Consider the following 23961-nt stretch of genomic DNA (forward strand, 5'->3'; position numbering starts at 1 on the left):
ATTTGCAAACAAAAGTATAGTTTCTTAATTTCAAAGGAAATGCTTTGAGATTTATCTTTTTAAGAAACGCAGTTTCTTAGTAGTATGATAATTTAACCTGTTACAACTTTGATTTGAAATATTTAATTTTGTTTATTGTTATATCAGTTTCAAGTTTTACATCTGATAGTTCCCTGATGCAACTATCTGAAAAACAAAATTTTAAAAATGGTACTAAATGATGAAAATATTACTTAAATAGAAGTTGTACTAATTAGTTTACATGTTCTGAATAAAAGTTTAGAGGGAAAAATACAGAACACTTTTGAAAACCCACAAGCATGAATTTTCTGTGTTTTAGAGAACATTCTATCACTGATTTTCATTCCTACAGTTTCAGTTTCTTTCATGTGACTAGCATTTCACTTTCTCTCACATCTAAAGGCAATAATTCGATTGCAATGAATTTGAGTTTTATCTGAAAGTCCTCAAATACAAGATAGACTACATGATGTAAGGCGGGGAGGAGGTCGTATTTGCCTATAGAAGGGACTGGATTAAATGTTTCATTTGGAAATTAAAGCTTTGTTGTCCTTTCTGAATGCTTAATACAGTCTTCTGACAACATATTTGATGCAAGACTCAATTTGAAATCACTGAACTCTGTGGTGATAAATATGCCAAAAAACTGAACAAATTCCAAATCCCAATCTATGCCTTACCAAGTTAAGATATTTAATAACATAATGTATATAGATTTTATAAACTCCACTGAAATAATTTTGACCTATACTCTCAAATGCCACATGTAACTCAGTTAAGCATCCTCTCAATTCTTCATTTGTGGTTAAAATATCTTTTAAAGAGTAAATTCTATTTTTATTAATATTTATCTCAAGGCTTTAAGATCATTAACCATCAAAGAATCAGTATTAAGGGGCAGAGAGATGATTTCTTGTGTATAGATAATATTTAAGTGTTTTTAACTTCGTTCTCTTTGGAAAATGAGCAGGTATTCCATGGGCAGGATGAAATAGAACCCCACTAGAAGACATACTATATATGCCACTGAAAACTTCTGGATGTCCCATGGGCATTTAAGCATATTGGCTTTTTTTCCCCTCCCATGGATGTTCAAGGAACTTGTCAATCTAAAGGGATACTTTCCTTCAGTTTTCTCTACACAAAAGCAAAAGTATTTACACACTCTAAAAAATAAATACTAGAAATTTTTTACAACCAACAAATGTATCAGTGAGGCCTTTGGGAAAAGCTGACCACACAGATCCTGTAAATGCCCCAGCCCAATAAAACTGCCCTCACAGTGCAGAGACCAATATTAAATTCGTTCCCCCTCCCCCCCAAAATTAATAATAATAATAATAACAAACCAGCTCAAAGGGCAGAATGTATTTGAAAACACTCTAAAATATTGTTTAAAGTGATTCCTTGAATAATTTGTAGATTCTCAAAAAGAGAAATTTATCAGCATTGTCCATCTTAATATTTGCAGTTTAAAAGGAAAAAAAGTATATATTATTGGCATGAAGATCTTTGAATATCTATTTTGTTATTTTCATCTCCACATAATTGTTATTTTAAAAGGTTTTTTCAGGGCAAATTTAGTCTATTGGCTTTAAGGCTGCAGAATTTTTTTTTTAAGGCTGCAGAATTTTTTTAGTAAAAGCTCCAATGCTGTTTTCAGTGATCAAACCAAAAATTTTAAATATTTTTTCACACTTTCAGAATGTGTTCACACATAGTTTTTCTAATACTATAGAATATATTGATTTTATTGCTGCAACGAAGAGTCTACATCTGTGTAATCATGCCTTTTAATGATTATACTTCAATGTATTTTAATGGCTTACTTGTCAAAGATACACATATACTATTTACACTTAAACAAATACTTAATCCTGTGCCTCCTTCAAAGGAAGTCGAAATAAATGTAGCTACAGGGGGAAAATTCAGTTTTCTAGTATCAGAAAACATTATGGTTAAAATTTTTGTGTGAGCTGGAAATGGTCCCATCACTTGGGCCTAACACATAAATACATTTAGGCAGAAGAGGACAAATGCCTTATAAGACAAAGAACTGACTTATGTACAGGAGGATAATATGATGGCTATTATGGAAACAATCCTTGTGAATTTCCTAACTTTTCTGCCCACAAACTCTCCTTTAATCGTATTTACTTTCCTCTTTTAAAGTAACATTTAAAAATCTATGCTCAAGCATTACTGTTTTCTTTTTTGACACTAAATTGAGTATGATTACAGTTACCAACTCAAATTCTATTAGAGTATTAACAATCAATGTTACGAAAAGTCATAAAATATATGTGTAACAAACATAATGAGCTTGGGTGTTGTTAATATTGTTTAAACTTTTACACAACTCTGCCCTGTAAAATATCCCTCATGCAAATCAGGTATCTGGACATTTTTCAACTGACATTTTACTACTGATGAGAAACAAGGAGGTTAGAAAGAAAATGAGAGATGGGAAGAAAAAATGAACATGATTAATAGGTATTTGTTTCTTAAAATCTCTAGGGAGACTTTTAAATCCTTCACTGCTCCTATAGGCTCACCGAAGTGGAGAGCTAGTTCACATGCCTTTCAAAGCCTTCAAAGGAGAACTGAGTAGTTACTCAATCTTTACTGATGCTAAATTATTCCATTTGCGTCCTGTTGTTGTGAAATCAAGTGCTCTTTATGCATTGGTGCAAGGTTAAATGTTGACTGTATTCATTAGAAACTTTTTTTTCCAAACAAGCACCTAAATTATGTCCAAAAAAGTGTCTCATGTTGAGTCTGTTTCAAACAATGCCTCCTGAACACTAAAACATCTTTCTTGTTGCTTTCCTCTCCCCTTCACCCAGAAAGAACTTGCATTTTGACTTTTCTTTCTAAACTTTTTTGATCAAAAAAGTGTCATCTACTTTCCTTCGCGGTTTTTGTTTTTTGTTTTTTAGAATCACTCCTGTTTTCCAACTTTGTAGAAATATAAAGGGGAAGTTAAACTTTATACAGCATTTGAATCTTTAAAATTATGGGTATTCGAAACAATAATGTACTTCGAATCAAGGGTTTGCCATTCCTGACTATATTTTACTAAGATAACTATGATATAAATGTATGAAGATTGTTTGACTAATTAAAACAGGGCTCATAGATGTTGTGAGTACAGTAGCACAAAATTTGCATCAGTTTGCTTTTGAAAGGTGTTTCTGCAGTGGTAAAAACTTAATAATTCTGCCCAATGTGTTCGTGAATAAGGTATTAACCCCTCAGTTGTCCAAGTACAGCGCGTACACGCGCGCTCTATGTATCTCTATTTGTGTATACACACCGCCCCCCTCCCCGAAGAAAGGAATCGATTGCCGTATTCCAGAAATGACAATGAAGAAGGAAAACTAAGCAAGAACTATAATCAGCCGTCTACAGTCTCACTCACAAAAGGGCAGTGCTGTGGGGTTAAGCTGTTGAGTTAAAAAAACAAAACAAAACCCCAAACCCAAACCAACCAGTTGCCTTAAACTGGAGCTTCCCACAAGCTTTCGCGCTGAGCGAGGAGCGGGGAAGGCGTAGTTCTCGGGGAACTGGGGGCCGGGACCCCGACACCGTCACCACCTCCCGAGGGGGTCTTTCGGGAGCGCTCCCGCCGGAGCCGGTGACAGTCCTGGGTGGGCGCCGAGCAGAGAAAGCTCCGAGCGCGTCCACAAAGCGCCCGGACCGCCTCAGGCGCTGAGGCGCGGCGGCTCTGGCGGCGGGCGCAGGACGAAGGGCTGGACGGAAGCGGCGGCGGCGGCTGGCGGGCGGCCGGGGGCGCGGGCCGGGGGGCGGGCGGGGAGGCCCCGGGCGGGGAGGCCCGCAGCCCGCGCCGCCGCCCCAGCCGCGTGCGCGCGCGGCCGCATCAGCTGAGCGCGCGCGTCACGTGGTGCGCGTGTCGAAGGTCACGGCGCGCTCACAATGGAGCTCTCGGAGTATGTGCAGAAAGGCTTCCAGATGCTGGCTGATCCCGGCTCCTTCGACTCCAACGCCTTCACGCTTCTCCTCCGGGCGGCTTTCCAGAGCCTGCTGGACGCCCAGGCGGACGAGGCCGTGTTAGGTAAGCCGCTCGGCTCTGAGCTGGATCGGCCTGGGTGGAGGGGCTCTCGGAGAAGAGGAGCGAGACCGAGCGAGAAGGGGAAAGCCCCGGGAAGAGGAAGTCTCCGGGCTTTGCCCTTCGCTCCGGACGGAGTGTAGGGATTTGGCTCTGCCAGAACCCACAGCGGACCCTGAGCATTGTTCTGTCCCCAGTTGGCACCTGCACACAGCCAGCTACACGTTCCTGGCCTGATTTCCCCTCCCAGTCTCTTTGTTCCTTTGTAAAGCCCGTGTTCAAGTCTTGTTTGTGGCCTAAACATCTAAGGTTTTCAGCCTGGTCTGGGGCAAAGGCTGTTTGACACTTGGCCTTCATCAGGGCAGCTCCCTGCAATTCAAGCCTTCAGTGCTAGGCTGGCGAAGGTTTGAAAGGGTCTGCTTCCAAAGTAATTACTAGGTCAAACAGTGTTGACATTTTCCAGCTTAGAGAATAACTCAAGGTCTTCTGACTCCCTCCCAACACGCTAGTTCAGTGTGTTTTGCACAGGTTCCACGCCTAGAACCTTAAAATATGGTGCATAATGTTTTGTTTCGCACCAGTTAATCAGGAGACGAGACTCTTGTCAAGTGGTCCAGTGATTGAGGAGCCGTATGAATGGAAGCATATTTTAAGACAGATCGCTTTTAGATGATTTTCTTAAATATAAATATCTCAACAATTCAAATTTTTGGCTTTTCCCTGTAGTTTCACGAATTAAACACGTGTACAAAATGTATGAAAGTGGAAGTTCTTTAAACGAAAATAGTAACCACCACCTGGGTTAATCTCAAAAAAAAAAAAAGGATAGCTGTCAAAACCTGAAAATACTTTGCATTTTATATTCTGAACTCGTTCCCTCTCGCCCACCCCCATGTATTAATGTCCATGGAGCCAGTTACCCTAAAATTAATCTATAGAATGAAAGTTTATTCATTCTTAAATTTACACCATGTAAAATATCTTACTTTCCTCTGAATTGACTCCATCCAGCATTAGAATGACCGCTGTATAGTTGTTTTACCCTAGGACTATATTGTTTCTTTAAAAACAATAAAAATATTAAGGCAAAATAAAAGAAGATAATTGAGACCAGGTAACAGCATTAATTATTGATGTATGCTCTTTATTGTTTTGCCATTGACCATGTTGCTCATCTCAACTTATAATTGCCAGTCCTTATAGTAGAATTCTTCTTGTTATCTTGTTAAACACTGTTCTTTACCCAAATTAAAACACCTTTTTAGGAGCAGGGCTATAAAAAATTTATTATCCCAGGCATCACTGGCAATTAATTTATTTTAGATCACCCAGACTTGAAACATATCGACCCAGTGGTTTTAAAACATTGTCATGCAGCAGCTGCAACTTACATACTGGAGGCTGGAAAGCAAAGAGCTGACAAGTCAACTCTAAGGTACAGGATATATTTATATATCCATTTATTTTCAAATAGTACCTTTATGATTTCAATTTCAGTTTTTAAAATGGAGACTAAAGTTTTGCTTTTTTTCCCTTCTTTAGCACCTCTCTGGAAGACTGTAAATTTGATAGAGAGAGAATAGAATTGTTTTGCACGGAATATCAGGTTACTTCCTTAAATTTAAAAAAAAATTAACAGTTACTATTTGTCTTCTACTGTGTTTGCAAAGATGGATTTTCTTTCTTTTTTTTCCCCTCCCAGAATAATAAGAATTCCCTAGAAATCCTACTGGGAAGGTAGGTACTGTATAAGGTGTCAAGCTGAGCCACTTTTCACTTGCAGGTATGAATGGAGAGTACTGGTGTGAAACAAAACAGGGCAAAAACCAGGGATCTAGACCAAAAAAAAAGGGGGGGGGCAAAGGGCAAGTGAAACAATTGAAGTTAAGCTAATGTTTTTAAAGATAAAGTTTATTGAGATAATTTTTTAAATGCTCTTTTACTATTCAGAACTTGAAAATAAAGTTTAACAAAGTTTTAAATTCCGAATGGATTAAAATTGTGTGTGTGTCTGAGTGGGGGAGGTGGTATACACCATTGTGGGTAAAGATAAATAACTAAAAGTTTTTCTGCAGTTATTATGAACAAAATTATCATTGTATCTTTCAGTATAGGCAGATCTCTCCCTCACATAACTGATGTTTCTTGGCGCTTGGAATATCAGATAAAGGTAAAATTTAACAAAATGTTCTCTAAGGGAATTTAGGGAACTTATTAAAAAAAACAGTTAAGGACTGAAATCCATGTGTTGTGTTGTTTTAGACGAATCAACTTCATAAGATGTACAGACCTGCGTATTTGGTGACCTTAAATGTAGAGGTATTTATACAAAAACCCTGTTTAAAAATTAAATGTGCAATGAAATTTAAAATTTCCTTGATTTAAATAAACAGCATATTTTTTCTTCCCTAGAACACTGATTCCCGATCCCATCCAGAGATTAGTTTTAGTTGCAACATGGAACAGTTACAGGTACAGTATTAGGATCTGTGAAAATGCCTATTTTTTTTCATAGATTTTTAATTGAGAATTATGCCTATGGAAAGTTCAAAAGAAAATTAATCCAACCATCTGTCAGTAGACAATGAAGGTTGGTTAAGGATTTGATGGGAAGAGGGCTTCAAAAGCAATATTTTAACGTAGGCTTCCCTTTTGAAATTAAGATGTTACTAATAGAGAATTGGTCTGCATTTGCTGTTCCCCCCAATTAAAATAAACTTGTGTAGTGTTGAGTGTAAATTCCTTCTATTTGTGATGTGTTTGAGCCAATAGGACAAAGCAAAATGAAGAGCATGGCTTTGAAAATGTCTTCTTTGCTTACAAAAATTGAATTAAACTTTCAAAACAGGATTTTTAAACAGTGGTTTTAAATGACTTTATATAAAGGAGAAAGTATACATAAAATTCTAAAACTGTTTATATTGCCAGTGTAAGACTGAGGGGATTCAAAACCACATTGATTAATGGACATGACAACAAATTTATTTCTGTTTAAAAAAATGAGTATCATTACTTGAAATTTTGATGAAATTGAATTTTTCAAAAGGAATGTCCTACAGTCTTTTTAATGTAACCATTAATCAAACTTTACTCTTTCAGAAGATGTGAATACAGCATAATCTTTGTTAGATAACTTGAGAGATTTAATTTTGATATTCCTTGCCTGTTAAGAGGATTCAGTTAGAAACCGTATTTCACATCTGAGGACAAGTAGCCCATTTGAAGATGAGATAGTTTATAGGAAATCCTTCTTTTGACCTTTTAATTTGTTTTAATATTTTGTATTTTAGAGGAAAACCTTCTCTTGATAGTGGTTTGTCAAAGGTTTTAAATCTTTGTGAATTTCAAACTCGTTTAGAAAGTGTCTCCCGTCTTTTTTTTTTTTTTTTGGCATCTTTCTTAAACTTGAATACTTATTTCTCGTGTTTTATCCTAAAAACGTACCATCATATACGTTTTTCAGGACTTAATAGGGAAACTTAAAGATGCTTCAAAAAGCCTGGAAAGAGCAACTCAGTTGTAACTTGGAGAAGTTAACGATCTTTCTAGAGGAAGACCGGGAACGCCTTGCCGTTGGCCGAACCATCGTTTGTGCGAGCTGGACGTCTTCCTTTGCAGGAGAACAGATTATTTTTCTTTTAGATTCCTGTCACTCACAAATTTTGACACTTCATTTTTTTACATTTGTTAAAGGGTTAAGAGGGAAATTCTGCCTAAGTATTTGAGTCATCTTTAGCATTATCTGTACCTTGATCCCATTTGATCTTTTTCAAGTCTTATGAAAGGAAGTACAGTATCACATTCTGAATAAATAAGTTGTTCTCACAAAAAGAGTGGTGAGCCTGTGTCTAGATTTTAGTTTGTTAATTATTATTTTGTAGACATAGACACGATTGGCTTTAACTTTTAACGATCGCCTTTTCTCAGGATTAGTTAAACACAGTGGGGAAGAATGCGATCTCCGGGGTTGGTTGAAGACCCCAGGTTCGCGGGACGTGGGGAGCGGGAGCGGTCGCCCCGCGGCGGGAGCCGGCCAGTCCCCGTTACCTGCGCCCGAGGGCTCTCCCGCAGCCCGACCCTCGCCCCCGGGCACCCCAGGCCCCGGCCGTCCGGTCCCGCGCGGAGCCCCTGGCCCCGAGCGAGCGGCTGCCCGCGCGCGCCCCGCTTCGGCCACTGGCGGGCGGGGAGGGGGGTCGGCGCGGCCGCGGGAAGACCGGGGCGGGCGCTGTTGTTTCCGCGAGCCCAACTCGGGCGCAGGTTCCGCGCCGCGGCGCCGGAGTCTGGGCCGCAGCCCGTGGGGCCGGCGGGGACGAGCGGGGGGCGGCGGCCGGGCGCTTTCCTCGGCGGGAGCCCGCGGACGTCTCCGCCGCTGGCGGAGGCGGGCGGCGGAAAGAAAGAAATAACGGGGGGTGGGGTGGGCTGAGCTGCGTGCGGGGCCGGAGCGATGCCCGCGCCGAGAGCAGGGTGGCGCATGTGGCGCTGTGGAGAAATGTCTCCGCAGCCGCGCCAGCGCCAGCGCCGCCGCCGCCGCCGCCGCCGCGCCGAGCGAGGGGGAGGGGGCCGGGTCGCGCTGCTCCGAGGGGAGGGGGCGGCCGCGGGCCCGACTACACCGACACTAATTCCCAGGCCGCCCTTAAGGAATGAGGGGGAGCACGTGACCCTGTGGGGGGGCGGCGGGGGGAGGGGGCGGGCGGACTCTGAGCCATTTTGGAGCCGGTGTCAGTTTCCACTCTGCCTTCAGCGGTGCATTTTTTTTCCACCCTCCCCTCCCCCTTCTTCATCCTTCCTCCCCTCCCCCCGCCTCTCCGCACGCACACACACGGCGCCCCCCACCCGCCCTCCTCCCCCCACGGCAACTATGAAATAATAATCGTAGTATTAAAGGCAGAGATCGGGGCGAGACAATGGGGATGTTGGCGAGGGATCCCCGATCCGGATTAGAAACACCTCCCAGCCCCGCAGAATAATACTGATCGCGCCCCCTCCGCGAGCTCCCTCCCCCGAGTGCGGAGCGGGAGGAGGCGGCGGCAGCCGAGGAGGAGGAGGAGGAGGAGGCCCAGGAGGAGGAGGCGTTGGAGGCCGAGAAGGAGGAGGAGGAGGAGGAGGCCGCGGAGGAGGAGGAGGCCGAGGCGGAGGAGGAGGAGGAGGCCGGGCTCGGGAGGCAGCATGAGCCGAGCGCGGCGGCCGCGGCTCCTCTCGGCTGCGCTCGTTGCCCATTGACAGCGGCGTCTGCAGCTCGCTTCAAGATGGCCGCTTGGCTCACATTCATTTTCTGCTGAACGACTTTTAACTTTCATTGTCTTTTCCGCCCGCTTCGATCGCCTCTCGCCGGCTGCTTTTTCCGGGTACGTAGGAGGCGAGGCGCCTCCGGGACGGGGCCTGGGGGCGGCGGGGGCCGCGCGGGGCTCGGGCCGGCCGCGGGTGGACAGGGAGCAGCCCCCCCGCGCCTCGCCCGCGCCGGCCGGGAGGGCGCTGACAGCGTGGGCGCCGAGCCCCGCGCCGCCGCCCGCCGCCGCCCGCCAGTCGGCCCCGCGCGCCGCCCGGCCCCGCGCGCCGCCCGCGAGCGCGAGCGCGCGCCCGCCGCCGCCCGCCGACTCCCGCGGCGCCGGGACCGACCCGCAGCCCGCGCCGCGCCGCCGCCGCCAGCCGGCCTCGGCGCCGCTCCAGCCGCCGCCCGCTCCAGCCCGGACGCGCCGCGCGCGGCCCCACGTTTTAGTTCCTTTCTCCCCCGAGCGCCCCTCTACACCCTCGCGACGCACATGGCCCCCGAGAAGAACACTTCTATTTGCAGCCTCTGTGGCTCTCCCGGCCGCGGCGCCCTTTGTTGAGAGGTAGATTTGGATAAAACGGGGACGGGTGCCTGAAATCGGGAGCTGCTTGGGTCAAGTGGCTTCCCTCCTCTCCTGAAGAAAGGGCTTTGGAGGGGTTTAAACAGCCAGAGAACGCCCCCATTTTATAGGGACGGGTTGCGTGGGGGGCGGCGATCCCTCCAAGTTGAATGTTAGGCTGGAGAGAGCCCGAACAAAAATGTTATTAACTTAAGTTGGAGGGACACTTGTGTGAAATTGGATGGCTTGTAAGATGGCGGTTCCCAGTTGTTTCCAAGGTCTCCTGCATTTGTGTTTAAAATGGTAAAGTTTTCGAGGTGTTATTTGTTGGGAGTCTCGGATAATGTTCTGCAAACATTACTTGGGACGTGCTCCCTGGGAAGTGGGCATTTCAAATTTGGAGCTTTTTTTGGAGTGATGATGGTGAGTGGACGTTAGTCTTGCAAGAGGTTTCCTCTCTTTCTTTCTTTCTTTTTCCTCTTTTTCTTTTTTTCCCTCTCGGAGACTACATTTTTTTCTCTCAACCTCTAGTATGGGATAGTACTTAGAACCATGACTTAAGTCCACAGCGTTTAATAGGTTTTGCTAAATGTCAGGATAGGTCATATGGTAAAGAGATGCTTTGGAAAACGAGCACTAAAAGTTGATGGCATATGTTTACGCATTGTTTTGGCTTTGACAGCGATATAGCATGATCATTTTCACAGAGATTTACAGTTAATAATTGGAAGTAAACAAGTAGAGAGACTTTGATCATTCCCAATTGCAATAAAAGGATTTAGTGGGCTTAGTGGTCACGGTTCAATATTTGAAAGAGAAGCATGTATTAACCCCTTCCCTTATAGTAGGCAAAATTCTGGGCATATTTATTTAAATCCAAATGTAGGTTAGTGGTGCCTAGAATGTTATGAGTAGTTCAACCTATATTTTATAGGACTCTTAACCCTCAAGTTCTGGAAACATATTATAAGCCACACTAAAGTCTTGAAACTTAAGAATGCCAATTGCTAACAGCATATGCTAACTTAGGAGGCTATAATAGTATTTGAGTTTTATTTTAAGTAGACTGCTCAGAATCCCTTAGAGGTTGATTTTATGAACATATTCATACTTTTTTAAACACTTGTGTACATCCATCCCAAAGTGCAAATGTGTTTGAAATAATCTGCCTGTGTAAATTTATGCCTAGTAACAGTATCTTTAACGCCATGTAAGAGTCACTATAAGAGAACTGAGCTTCTGTAAGAGAATTGAGCCATTTAGTTGTACTTGGTAAGTCCATTGATGCTCTACTACCAAGTTCTTGGGTGTGCATAAAGTGCCCCAAGGGTAAACTTCTCCCTAGGAGTCTAGTTAGCCCCAACTTTACCCATAACTTGTATTGGGCTGTGAGCCTCAGCTGGGGTTATGGAGTTCATTTGCATTTCTTAGATTGCAGTAGTCAAGCTGATTGTTAACATAAGAACTTGCTTCTGTTTTCCTTCATTTTGACATTACTGGTTTTAGGCCTCCAACAAAACTGACAGCCCCAACTGAGTGTGTGTTATAATGGCAAGGTTTAACTATTGAGTATTTTTTCCATTGTATGTTTGGTGCATTTTTGCTTGCTTAACTGGCATTTTCTGTTATGGAACTTAGAAGGTTTTCCTTTCTAAGGTGCAAGAGATTGTTTCTTAAACCTTACCAAGTACATCAAATGTTTTGGAAGTCTTCATTAGGTTGCTAGTTTTTTCAAGTGGTATAAAAAGATAAGGAACTGATTCTTATAGAAATAACAAGTGATATTTACCAGCATCATAAATGGTAATAGGGTTGTGACCAAATTCTCTGAATTGAAGTTAGAGGAGTTGTGTGAATTAAGACTTAAGATGAATTTGAAAGGGTTTTGGTCAAGTACATGTGACTTAAATGTTCAAAGCCAACCAATAGATTTCCCTTCACTGAGGTCTGATTGTTCTATGTGTTAATATTTGTGTTTGTCTGGTGTTAGTTTTCTGTAAAGTAGAGGAGAAATAAAGGCAGCTGTTTTTATTGTAGACCCTTCCTGAAAGTCATGATCAGTGGCATTAGTGTGATGTGCTTTCACAAGGAGACAGAAGTATCACCTTGCTAACCCAATCTTTCTAGGAAACATCCTGCAGTTTCACAAGGAGAGGTTTCTTTGAGAACCAAGGCTTGTCTGTAATCACCAAGTACAATAGAATTAAATATTGCTACTCTTTAGAGACAGTGTTCCACCCACAACTCCTCTGCAACCCCACTTAGATTTATATTAACAGTATATTGACAGTATTCCTCTAAAGAAGTCATACAAAGATAACTGAGGAGTTACACAATGACATTTTCTGGTTGAAGTTGTTGGTTGCCACCATGGTCACTTTTCATAAAAGAGGCTTTGTTTTGTTTTTACTTTTTTTTTTAAAAGTACTCTAAAGCTAGTTTCAGCCATTGATGTATGTTGATTAGTATTTCCCTCTTCTGCATTAAAATTCCCTAAGAATTAAAACCTCAGATGCATCTTCAAGTTTCACAAGTTCCTAGATGTCTATTCAAGGCAGCTTTGAGAATGTGCTTCAGATAAGTCTGGAAGCTTAGGCTTATTTCAGATTCTGAAATGAATGAAGTGGGAGTAAGAAATGCATTTTTCAAGAATACTGCACGAAGTAATTGACTTCCCTGATTGTCCGCTGGTGTATTGCTACTGACAGTTCCCCACCGTGACTTTTCTATGATATATGATATCTGTTGGGAATATCATTTCATTGTATGGGGGTCTGCATGGAGGTTAGGCTGAGAAAATGACATTTTTTTTGTGCTATGGATGCTCTGGGTTGACAAGGTGTTGATTTAGCTTTGGGAATGGGCTGGTCACATGGTTCTTTACATATTGTCATTATCGTTGATTCAAGGAGTTTTTCTTGCCTCCAGCATAGTTCAGATAAAACAAGGCTTTGCCCACCTCGTCTGTTGTAAAACATTTCAGTTTTCAGCCTTTCCAAAACTTTGTATCGCTCATCTACTCTACAGGAGAACTTCCTATTAGAGAAGAAAGCTTAAGAGGTTCAGTTCAATAAACATCTCTGCAATTTGAGCCCTGACGGTTTTGGGCTAAGTGCACAGTTGGCAATTCTCAAAAGATCCCTTCGTGAAAATTTTGACCCTTCTCAAAAGATCCCTTCGTGAAAATTTTGACCCTAGTGATTGCTAACAGGAGAGACCGAAAGAATCAGGATCTGAAAGAAGCTCTTCGCGCCGAGTCGACGTGGAAAGAGGCCCCCAAGAGTGTCGGAAATGGCCGGGAGTGCGGTTTGCATTTTCCTTTACCACTGCACGCTCCAGGGTCCCCCAGGCCGCCTGCCAGGTCGCCGCGGGCCGGGATCCTGCTCCCCAGTGCTGCGGGCCTCGTGGGGCCGCCCCACCCCCGCCCCGTGCGCCCGCACCCCACCCCGCCCCCGCGCCAGCCCCGCCCCCGAGCTGTGCCAGCCCCTCCCCCGCGCCCGCCGCCGCCGCCGCCGCCGCCCGGCTGCCCCGCACACCCGCCGAAGCTCCGGGCTCGGCCGGGCTCCGCGCGGAGTTGCAGCGGTGGCCGGATGCCAAGTGTAAGTGTAAGTTGCTATGGAAACCCCGACAGAGGCGAGTTCCGAATCCGGAGTGAGATGGAGCCCCGGGCGCCGCTGGATCCGCCCCTCGCATCGCGGCCCCCGGGCGTCCGCCCGCTCAGGCCCCAGCCCGAGGCCGACTCGAGGTGCTTCTCCTGCGGCCCCAGCACCCAGCTCCGGAAATGCCAGGGATGCAGATAGAGCAGAATTGTTTTCCCTTTGTATCGGGTCAAAACGTGCCAGATTCGTGTTGCTGGAACCGCCCGTAACAACCAGAACTCCTGGGAAGCCAGGGCATGCTCCCGGATTTTCGATCGAAGATCCATAAGGAAGTTTTACAATAAATTTGGAGACCTGGAACAAGCCCTAGCGGTTGGTAAATATCTGCGGGGATTGTGAGATGGCTGCAGCAGCCGTGGGGCTGCTGGGCTGGAGGACAAATGGAAGAAAGAGACCCGAATACTCGCAGCTCCCAGCCCCCACCCCAGACCGTTTCTTCTTCCTCCTGAAATGACCGGAGGGACTGGAAATTACTTTACTTGGATCCTTTTTCAACAGTTCAGTAGAATTGATTGAGGTCTGATTAGTAAATTCCTTCTGTAGAAAACGGTGAGACAGTCCAGCTTGTACAGTGTTCAGCGAGTTTTATGAACTCCCTCAGCATTTCAGAGGGTAGGGTTATTAGGAGCTGGAGATAATCTCGATTCTCTTTCTGTGAATTATGGCCAATATTCCTGTGTCTTGCAGGATCCTTTATCGAGCAGAAATGCATCGAACAACCAGAATCAAGATCACTGAGCTAAATCCCCACCTAATGTGTGTGCTTTGTGGAGGGTACTTCATTGACGCCACAACCATAATAGAATGTCTACATTCCTGTAAGTACAAAGTTTTAGACCTTTTTTGGTGTCATGTATATTTAACATTTTATCCTGAAATTTGAAAACTAACAATTCCTGCAATCCTTGAGAATGTTGGTAACAAAGTGAAGGAGTCTTTATTCTCTTGCACTTAGTGACTTTTTAATACATATTTAATAAAATATTATTATATAAGTACAAATCGCAGAAGTAAATTGTACAAGTGTTCTCAGGATGTCAGCTGAGTTAGTTTATTTAATTAGAAATACCTTTTGGCATGTACCATTTTGTTACTTACTAGTTCTCTGTTTCTGATACTAGTTTTAATGCTTAGCATCTAATTCCTAAACTTTAAAAAAAAAAGGAATGTGTTTTTATTTCTAGTCTGTAAAACATGTATTGTGCGTTACCTGGAGACCAGCAAGTATTGTCCCATCTGTGATGTCCAAGTTCACAAAACTAGACCCCTACTAAATATAAGGTAGGAAAATGTTTTAAGTCATTGTAATTGCTATTGGCATTGCATAATTATTGAATTTAGTGTCTATTTCTTCTCACAGAATTTACCCTTGACTCCCTATCTAATGTGTGCACTTGGTGGAGGGTGCCCTTAATTTCTTGGCCGTTTTAATGATGACTACTTTAAACAAAATTCAATATTATTCAAGAGATTTAAATTTCTTTTAAATCACCTTTTAAAAACCAAATTAATTCTGCATTTTTGCATTGCTTTATTGACTCCATGACAGGCAAGAGTGATGTGTTTAAACTGCTTCCATTCAATCTTCTTTATTCTCTTCTGTATTAGCTAATTTAGTAAATTGAAAGGTACACTTCTCTTGATTCAGTGAAATGTGAAGAATTTATTAATGAATATAAAATATTTTCCCACTAATTTAAAACAGTGCTACTCCCTTAAGAACTTTTATTCTCATAATTAGCGTATTGCTGTAGTTATAGTCACAATCAAATTACTGTGACACAAAGAACACAAAGAATGTGTAATAACTTATGAGCATTCTTTTTAGTTTTTGCCATATTAATTGATAGTTTACTTTCTAATTAATTCTTCAGGTCAGATAAAACTCTTCAAGATATTGTATACAAATTAGTTCCAGGGCTTTTCAAAAGTGAGTACTTTGCTTAAAAATGAATTCTTAAAAAAGTATTTATGGGTTCTACCTGCTATGCCAAATGTTTACGTCTTTTTCTCCCCCCCCCCGCCCCGGTCTTTAGATGAAATGAAGAGAAGAAGGGATTTTTATGCAGCTCATCCTTCAGCTGATGGTAAACTCTTTGGAGGGGGAGAGACGTTTTAGGTGGAGGGAGACCTTATCCAGTAATTCATTAGAATTAAGTTTAATCTAAAGTACCACATCCATTCTTCTGTATATATATTTTAATTAAATCTTTAATTTTAAAAATTGACTATCAAAATGTCTTTCTAGCTGCCAATGGCTCTAATGAAGATAGAGGAGAAGTTGCAGATGAAGACAAGAGAATTATAACTGATGATGAGATAATAAGTTTATCCATTGAATTCTTTGACCAGAACAGGTAAATTCTTTAAGAAGTATGTTTCATGCTAATATGACTTTTTAGATTTATTGTTCCCCTAATAAATTATCTGTTTCTTAGATTGGATCGGAAAGTAAATAAAGACAAGGAGAAATCTAAGGAGGAGGTATGTCCCATGACACAAAAACATATAGAAGAAACATTGTTTGGATTCTAGATTTTATGAGGGTGTATTTGCCTCTTAGAATATTCTAGGGTCAAACAGAAGAAAATTGTCATGTTCGATGTTTACAAGTGATGTGTATCCAATAGTTAATAGACAGAATTTATATGTGAGTACTATTTTTACAAAATATTTTAAATAACGTTTAATGCTTCGATGTACTGAAAGTTTCCTTATTATATAAGGAATCTGTTCATTTAGTATTTAACATAAAAGCAAACTCAAAGACTAGCTAAGAACTTAGTCACATCCCAGTTTCAGTATTGGTACCTTTTATTATATTTAGACATATATCTAATGGACTTTTTAAAAAAGTCTTAAAGTTAGGAATTTTTAAAAAATTCCTTTTCTTAAATATACTCTTAGGTGAATGATAAGAGATACTTACGATGCCCAGCAGCAATGACTGTGATGCACCTAAGAAAGTTTCTCAGAAGTAAAATGGACATACCTAATACTTTCCAGGTATCTATTTTGTAGTCTTCATGTGTTTTATGTAAATCCTTTTTTTTCATTCAATGACTTTTTTCCTTTTTGGATTCTAAACCCAAAAAAGCAACAATTTCTTTTTGTTTTTTTTAATTTGGCACAATTTGGAAATAGTTCTTAAAAGGTTTGGTATGGATTCCTTTTTACGCTATGAAAACAAACCCCTTAATAATTTCAAGAAATGTTTTTCCTCATTTAAAGTTTCAAGAGGGATTTGTTTCTTTGTCCAAATGTTTGGAGAAATTTTTTTTTTTAAAGCCTCTTTGGATTATATTTGGATGACCAAAAAAAAAAAAATCTAGATTTACCTTGGTTCTTTGTGATGTTAATAAACTGAAGTGTTGTTTTTCAACAGATTGATGTCATGTATGAAGAGGAACCGTTAAAGGACTACTATACACTAATGGACATTGCCTACATTTATACCTGGAGAAGGGTAAGTAGCCTCCCTGATGCTCGACGATTATTTTGGCAAGCTGTACTTAAAGATGTAAGACTGATTGTTTTTTCCCTCTTAACTTTGTAGAATGGTCCGCTTCCTTTGAAATACAGAGTTCGACCTACTTGTAAAAGAATGAAGATCAGTCACCAGAGAGATGGACTGACAAACGCTGGAGAACTGGAAAGTGACTCTGGGAGTGACAAGGCCAACAGCCCAGCAGGAGGCATTCCCTCCACCTCTTCTTGTTTGCCCAGCCCCAGCACTCCAGTCCAGTCTCCTCATCCTCAGTTTCCTCACATTTCCAGTACTATGAATGGAACCAGCAGCAGTCCCAGTGGTAACCACCAATCTTCCTTTGCCAATAGACCTCGAAAGTCTTCAGTAAATGGATCGTCAGCAACTTCGTCTGGTTGATACCTGAGACTGTTGAGGAAAGAGATTTTAATCCCCTGATTTCTATAGATATCTTCATGCCATTACAGCTTTATAGATGCTAATACATGTGACTATCGTCCACTTTGCTTTCTTTTGTAGTGACATTAAATTTGGCTATAAAAGATGGACTAGATGTACTATTCATATGGACGTTAATGGAAAAGATCGTTCCTCTAAAGAATGGGTTTCTGAGAAAGCAGGCAAGATGTTTTTTTTCTGTGTGTTAGGACAGATGTGAAATGGTTTCTGTAACCATTGTTTGGATTTGAAAATCTTCTGCAGTGAATATAAACATTGGGCCATAGTTTGTTAATCTCAACTAACCCTACATTACATCCTCCTTGATTGTTCTTGTTATTATGCTGTTTTGTGAATCTGTAGAAAACAAGTGCTTTTTATCTTGAAATTCAACAAATGGAAAGAATATGCATAGAATAATGCATTCTATGTAGCCATGTCACTGTGAATAACGGTTTCTTGCATATTTAGCCATTTTGATTCCTGTTTGATTTTTACTTCTCTGTTGCGACGCAAAACCGATCAAAGGAAAGTAAACTTCAGTTTTACAATCTGTATGCCTAAAAGCGGGTACTACCGTTTATTTTACTGACTTGTTTAAATGATTCGCTTTTGTAAGAATCAGATGGCATTATGCTTGTTGTACAATGCCATATTGGTATATGACATAACAGGAAACAGTATTGTATGATATATTTATAAATACTATAAAGAAAATATTGTGTTTCATGAATTCAGAAATGGTTGTTAAATTCTCCCAACTGGTTCGACCTTTGCAGATACTCTATATTTGAGCCTTACCAGCATAGAATATTTTTAAGTGTGGATAGCTGATTCTAAATTCTGTCCCATTGGAAGCAATTGGCATATTCGTAATACTGACTTTTCTCTAGTAATACATGTTTACTTTTAAAATTAATAGTTGCATTAAAGAAAAACTTTTGACTAAGGAATATGGAAATGCTGTCTTCATTTCCCATTGCTTATGATGGAATTAATGTGTTTTTAAAATGCATATTGGTCACTGGAATTCTAAAACAAATTTTTAAATAAACCAGCAAATTACTGAAGAAAGCATTTTATCTAAAATTATTTTAGTATGTGGTATAGTGATCATTTCAAATTTAAGAGTTGCTTTTACAGTTATAAACAATGGAATATGCCCTCTGTAATATCTGGAAATAGAAGCAATTTATTGTGAGCTTCTACAGGTATTAATTTTTAAGTAGAGTGAGCATGTTGAATTTAAAATATGAATATCCCCAACAACTTTCAGTTTGTGTTTTGCTTTGGTCGAACTTGGTGTGTGTTCATCACCCATCAGTTATTTGTAAGGGTGTTTATTCTATATGGATTGTTTCATGTTTGTATGGGAAAATTGTAGCTGAACATTTCATTGTCCCCAGTCTGCAAAAGAAGCACAATTCTATTGCTCTGTCTTGCTTATAGTCATTAAATCATTACTTTTACATATATTGCTGTTACTTCTGCTTTCTTTAAAGATGCAGTAAATGAAGTTTTATGAAACCACAAAATACATATATTTTTATTTTGACCTAAATTTGTATAGTCCCATTGTAAGTGTTGTTTCTAATTATAGATGTAAAATGAAATTTCATTTGTAATTGGAAAAAGTCCAATAAAAAAGGATATTCATTTAGAAAACAGCTAAGCCTTTAATAAAAATTTGATATGAAAAGCACACCATGCAGAAGTTTTGGGAACCCTGTTGTGGACTACAAGTGGTAAAAGCTAAAGAAAATCCACTGCTGTCTTAGTGATGTTGCTAAGAGTCATGCTTTGTTGTATAATTGCTTGAAAGCCCAATTGAAAGATGTATCTGTTTATTTACTCTACAATCTTTGAAGTAAAAGTTACCCATGTTTGCCAATGTTGGTGATTTTAACTCATTTTTCTAGGCCTTTCTTCTCAAGTTTTTCATCATATTATCTAAGACCTAAAAAAAAAAAAGTTAATAGAAGTTTTAAGCAATGTTTTTACTTTGGCTATGACCATGTATATAAAGAATGAAAAAATATTTTTCAAAGGCTATAAAAACTTCTAAGTGCTAGTGGATTGTCATTGACTCACACAAAACCAAGTTGTAGGATCAATATGGAACTCCAAGACTTTCTCAACCTTGTTATGGGATTATTTTTGAAATTACTTAGTAAATAATTTGAAATTACTTAGTAAGTGCAGATACTGCATTTATGGCTCATCTAACACTATTTTACCATACTTGAAAGCATGTCCATTTATTTTGTTTGAAAGAGGAATTTTCCCCTTGTCAATTTGAAAATTCCTTAAGCTTTAAAGGATATTTCATTGAAAATTTGTCTTAATAAAACAGAAGGAAGATTATAAATGTGCTGTACTCTTCTATATTCAGCCATCACAGATCTGACAATTAAGACTTAAAACTTCTGCTAAACTACCACTTAAAATTTCAACCTTACAAAAACCTATACCAAAACTGCTAACTTTGTACCTCTTTGCAGTCAAGGCAGGGTACCTGAAAAGTTAGCTTTTCCTTCTGAAAAGTTAGCTTTTCCTTCTGAAAAGTTAGCTTTTCCTTCTGAAAAGCCTTCTGAGATTCTATACCACAAAATTAGGGCTAAAAATATCCCACAGAAAATGCCTAAATTGATTTCACAGATTTTAGCTTAAATGCAAAAAGAGAATGAGGCTGGTTGCTGTTGTGTAAATAGTGATCTATCTTGCTTTTACACATGCGTGCCACTTTACAAGAACCTTTTTTGCTTTTAAAATTACCGGCCGTTAATTGCACTGAGTTGGGGAGAAAGTTACCCATCAGTTGACTTAACCTACCAACTATATTGCTGCTTTCCCTATCCGTATGCGCAAATACTAGGATCTCTGAAGGTGCCATGCAACAGGCAGAGTTACTTGATGAGGGCTTTTCTTCATGCTTTCTTCTTATTCTTTTCCCAATATTTGGAGTTGTAGCTCATTTGTGAAGTCTTTTGGTTCACTCATTGTATAGGCCTATCCAGATAAAGTTTTGTTATGAAATCATAGTAGGAACCTAAAAGGAACCCAGGTGAAATCTACTTGCACTGGCCAAGCAGAAATGAAAATGTTCGGTTCTTAAAAAATAGCTTATGGCAATCTTTAGAGGAGATGGGATTTTAATTTTAGGAATAATCTGCACATGGAACCTAGTCCCTTTTAGAATCCTAAGGTGAAGGGAGTGTTATTTTTGTTCATTTCTCTTTATACCTTCAAAGTTTGATAAGTAAATCTTTTTCTTCTGACGCTGCTCCTGGAATGACAGTTGGAAATTCTGATTTAGTTTAGTGCTCCATGAAATGGAAGCTCCATGGTATTTTGAAACAGGATGATTGTTTCCTCCATACAGTCTTCCTTACACTTTATCCCAAACAAAAGGTCTTGATGAAATTACATTTTAAAGGACCCTTTAAAAAAAGCCATATATACCTTTAAGACATCTAAGGTGCAAACAACACAGAACGCAGCTCCAACATAAGGCTCTTGGGCTAGATAAGGTAATTTCACTTGAGGATGTTTCAGGTATAAAATGAACAGTACAAGCGATTATTTCTAAGGTCGCTCTAAAAAAAAAAAAAAAAAAAAGATCCTGACTCCTCCAAAATAAAACCTTGAATTAAACTAGGACCAAAGAATTCAGATAGACGGGTCCTTTACAAAGAAAATAAAGTATCGCAAAAGGGAGCTTCCCAGTAAGTCAGACTTGGGAATCACCCCCGCGAAGCCCCTGAGCCTGTCCACCTCCTCGCAAATCTCAAGATCGCCCAGTTTTGATTATGAAAGTCTCCGAAAATGTTTACACAGTCGAGTGTTTCCTGTTTCCGCAGTTAATTTTTTTTTAACGTTTTTTCTTCTTTTGGTTCTTGAAACGGATTTCCTTTATTTGCACCAGTTTCTTTTTCTGAGTGTGCAATTTCTAGAGGTCTCACATGAAGATTTCAGTATCAATTCCGGTCTTCATCAAGTCGACGACATCAAAAGTCATTTATCACTGGAAAGTCTACTCTAGGATCCTTATGAGTTTTCTCGAGAAGTTCAAGTGCATATGGAAAACTCACCCCGAAGTCTCATTTAACCCTCTAAATGAATAGTAAGCACTCAATAAAACTTCCAATGAATGAGTTTAATTACTCCCATTCTTCTGACTCTTGTCTTAAAATAGCCTTTCCAGAGACCATTAGAAGGAATTCTCCAACATAACAAGTGATGTTCCCTCAGAGTCACCTACATTTCAGTGAAAAAAAAAATTACTTCTTGCTCTGATTGTTGGGTCATCATAAACTCCAAACTTCATTGTGAACATGATTTCAAGTTCGGTGCGGATTCGGCGCTCTCCAACTCTGTCCTTCTAAGTTAGGTAGAACCCTAAAGACCCTTGGAACGCTGTGGACCAGGTACTCGGAAAATGAGTCGTAAATTGAGATGGAAGGAAAGAGAACATTACGGAGATGGCTAGAGGGGTTACTGAAAATAAGGAAGTCGGTCCAGGAGCTACAGTCTTAGGTCTAAGTGCCCCCCAAGAGCGGAAGATACTCAAAGAAAGCCGAAGGCAGGAGCGCGCTGCAGGGCTTGGAAGATAAAGTAGGGGCGAGGGTGATTAGCATGGAATAAGCAATGGCCGGTAGAAATGGATCAGGATGCCCGGCTGGAGAAAATGACCTTCCTTTCCCGGCAGCGCTGCCTTCCCGGCTAGGGAGCCTTTACCAAAAGGACGGGTTAAGGAGGAAACGGCCCTTCTCCCTGTCTTTATTTTTTTAAGTAGCTGCTCTCGGAAGACTGGAAAGAGCTACAGCTCAGACCTCTGGCGCGGAGCGCGCCGCGGGGTTCGTCCCGGCTCCGCGCGCGAGCCCAGGCCGCGGAGCTCCGGGAGGCCATTTTGCGCGTGCGCCGCTCGCCTCGCGCCGCCCTCCGCTCGGCGGACGCGGATCCCGCCAAATTTGAAAGCGAGATTTTCAGGCCCTGCCGGGCTGGGGAGGCGGGGAAGCGAAGTCGTTTCTCCAAAGCCGGATCCCGTAGCGAGTGACGGCGACAGCCGGACAAGCGTGGCTCCACAAGGCGGCCCCCGTCCTGCCGGAGGCTTCTCCACCGGGAGAGACGCCGGCGGGGCAGCCCGGCTGCTGAGACACATCCACTGACTCCTGGGCCGCGAGCTCCGCGCGGGCAGGAAAGGGTCCCACGTCGGAGGAGGTGGCGGCTTGGCTTGCAAAGCCCCTAGAAGCACATCCTTGAGGGGCCATTCCAGATCATCGCCTTTCTTTGCCCTCCTCCCTCCTGCTGTTTCAAATCCTATGCCCTTTCTCCTTCAATAACGAGGTGTCCTTGGAGTTTGGGGTTTTGTTGGAAAGATTGTAAGCCAGATGATTAACAAAATATAAAATTGCCATCTCGAGGGTTGCAGAAGGCTGAGCTTCGTGGACGGTGACTAGAAAGGCCGATGGGAGAGGGTCCTACGGTTGAACATGTTTAATGGGCAGTAGGCTCTAATCCCCCGGGAAGGAAAGTTGACCGGGTGACAGTGTCAAGGAGAGGGTAGCTGCGCGGCAGAAAGCTCAAGCTCTGGGCGAAGGACCACACCTTGGGTTCCCAAAGACGACGGCTAAGTGCGTCTTCGGGCAGCGCGAACCTGGGATGCCCAGCGCCCTTGAGACCCCCGCTGGGTAGAGGAGCAGGCGGTCGGGTGTTAGGATGTGCCCCCCGAAAGCCGCCGGGATGCAGCCGGTTTCCTGCAGAGCCCCCGCCTGCTTGATCCTCGGGACAGAAATGCTTCTCTGACCCGGGAGTCCCACGTGCACCCAAAAACGGGGAGAGGAAGGGACGGTTTGGGGAAAGAGGATTGGGGTAACAGCACAGAAGTGAAAGCAGCCTAAAATGGGCGACGCCCGGCGAGTCCTCTTTATCAGCGCGGCAGACTGCAGGAGCCGCCATTTGGTGGCGGATTTCGGTATTTCAGTAGCACGTTGTGCTGAACGTCACAACTGGCTTGTCTACGTGGCACGGTCTTTTCTGAACCAAGGTTTTTGAAAATGCAAATTTCTCCCTGTTCTCCCCCCTCCTAGGGGTTACGGACCCCTCCCCCACTCCCAGTGGAGGGCGCCGCGGCTCCGCTCTGCCCGGGACCCGGGGCGGGGACCTTTCCTCGGGGCTGCGCCGGCCCCCACCCACGCCCAAGAGCTAGTGTGATGCGAGATGGAGCCTAGAGCAGGACTAACGGATGTTTTCCTCCTCGTTTTCCCGAGATTCCGAGCCTGCGGCTCTCCTCTCCCCCTGCGGAGAATCTCATTTCCTTGGGGCGGTGACGGGCATTGTCTTTTCGCGGGGCCATGTCCCAGCCCTGGGACGCCTCTCTCCTCACACCTCTCGGATGCAAGGAAAGGAAAGGAAAGGAAAGGCGCGCCAGGCGTGGCCGGAAAGGACCCACCCGACGAG

At 42.2% G+C, this 23961-nt stretch overlaps 2 protein-coding genes across 4 annotated transcripts; both read left to right on the plus strand.

Moving 5' to 3' along the window:
- Positions 1 to 3892: 3892 nt before the first annotated feature.
- Positions 3893 to 7921, plus strand: COMMD3 (COMM domain containing 3). Its single transcript, XM_006192982.3, has 8 exons — positions 3893 to 4096; positions 5414 to 5525; positions 5633 to 5696; positions 5793 to 5827; positions 6200 to 6260; positions 6353 to 6409; positions 6503 to 6562; positions 7554 to 7921. The coding sequence occupies exons 1-8, from the start codon at positions 3958 to 3960 to the stop codon at positions 7611 to 7613; spliced, it is 588 nt and encodes a 195-aa protein (XP_006193044.1). The 5' UTR covers positions 3893 to 3957; the 3' UTR covers positions 7614 to 7921.
- A 1288-nt stretch (positions 7922 to 9209) lies between these two features.
- On the plus strand, positions 9210 to 19393 carry BMI1 (BMI1 proto-oncogene, polycomb ring finger). 3 transcript variants are annotated; one of them, XM_032474158.1, is made up of 10 exons: positions 9210 to 9435; positions 14265 to 14395; positions 14762 to 14858; positions 15452 to 15507; positions 15614 to 15664; positions 15826 to 15934; positions 16016 to 16061; positions 16485 to 16583; positions 16963 to 17043; positions 17134 to 19393. In XM_032474158.1, exons 2-10 carry the CDS (start codon positions 14284 to 14286, stop codon positions 17461 to 17463), a joined length of 981 nt encoding a protein of 326 aa, XP_032330049.1. In that variant the 5' UTR covers positions 9210 to 9435; positions 14265 to 14283; the 3' UTR covers positions 17464 to 19393. The 3 variants fall into 3 exon arrangements, with proteins under 3 accessions (XP_032330049.1, XP_014421750.1, XP_014421749.1); XM_014566264.2 differs by lacking the exon at positions 9210 to 9435 and adding an exon at positions 9729 to 9921 and having other exon boundaries at positions 17134 to 17463; XM_014566263.2 differs by lacking the exon at positions 9210 to 9435 and adding an exon at positions 13757 to 13893 and having other exon boundaries at positions 17134 to 17463.
- The last annotated feature ends 4568 nt before the right edge of the window (positions 19394 to 23961 follow it).

This window comes from Camelus ferus, chromosome 35 (assembly GCF_009834535.1).
Source record: "Camelus ferus isolate YT-003-E chromosome 35, BCGSAC_Cfer_1.0, whole genome shotgun sequence".
NCBI lineage: Eukaryota > Metazoa > Chordata > Mammalia > Artiodactyla > Camelidae > Camelus > Camelus ferus.

Excerpts from the sequence above, each read along its gene's own strand:
- COMMD3 (XM_006192982.3), top strand. The coding sequence starts at position 3,958 with ATGGAGCTCTCGGAGTATGTGCAGAAAGGCTTCCAGATGCTGGCTGAT. Across the intron at positions 4,097-5,413 it reads GGCGGACGAGGCCGTGTTAG|ATCACCCAGACTTGAAACAT; the intron begins GTAAGCCGCTCG and ends AATTTATTTTAG. Across the intron at positions 5,828-6,199 it reads CTAGAAATCCTACTGGGAAG|TATAGGCAGATCTCTCCCTC; the intron begins GTAGGTACTGTA and ends TGTATCTTTCAG.
- BMI1 (XM_032474158.1), top strand. The coding sequence starts at position 14,284 with ATGCATCGAACAACCAGAATCAAGATCACTGAGCTAAATCCCCACCTA. Across the intron at positions 15,508-15,613 it reads AGTTCCAGGGCTTTTCAAAA|ATGAAATGAAGAGAAGAAGG; the intron begins GTGAGTACTTTG and ends CCCGGTCTTTAG. Across the intron at positions 17,044-17,133 it reads ACATTTATACCTGGAGAAGG|AATGGTCCGCTTCCTTTGAA; the intron begins GTAAGTAGCCTC and ends TTAACTTTGTAG.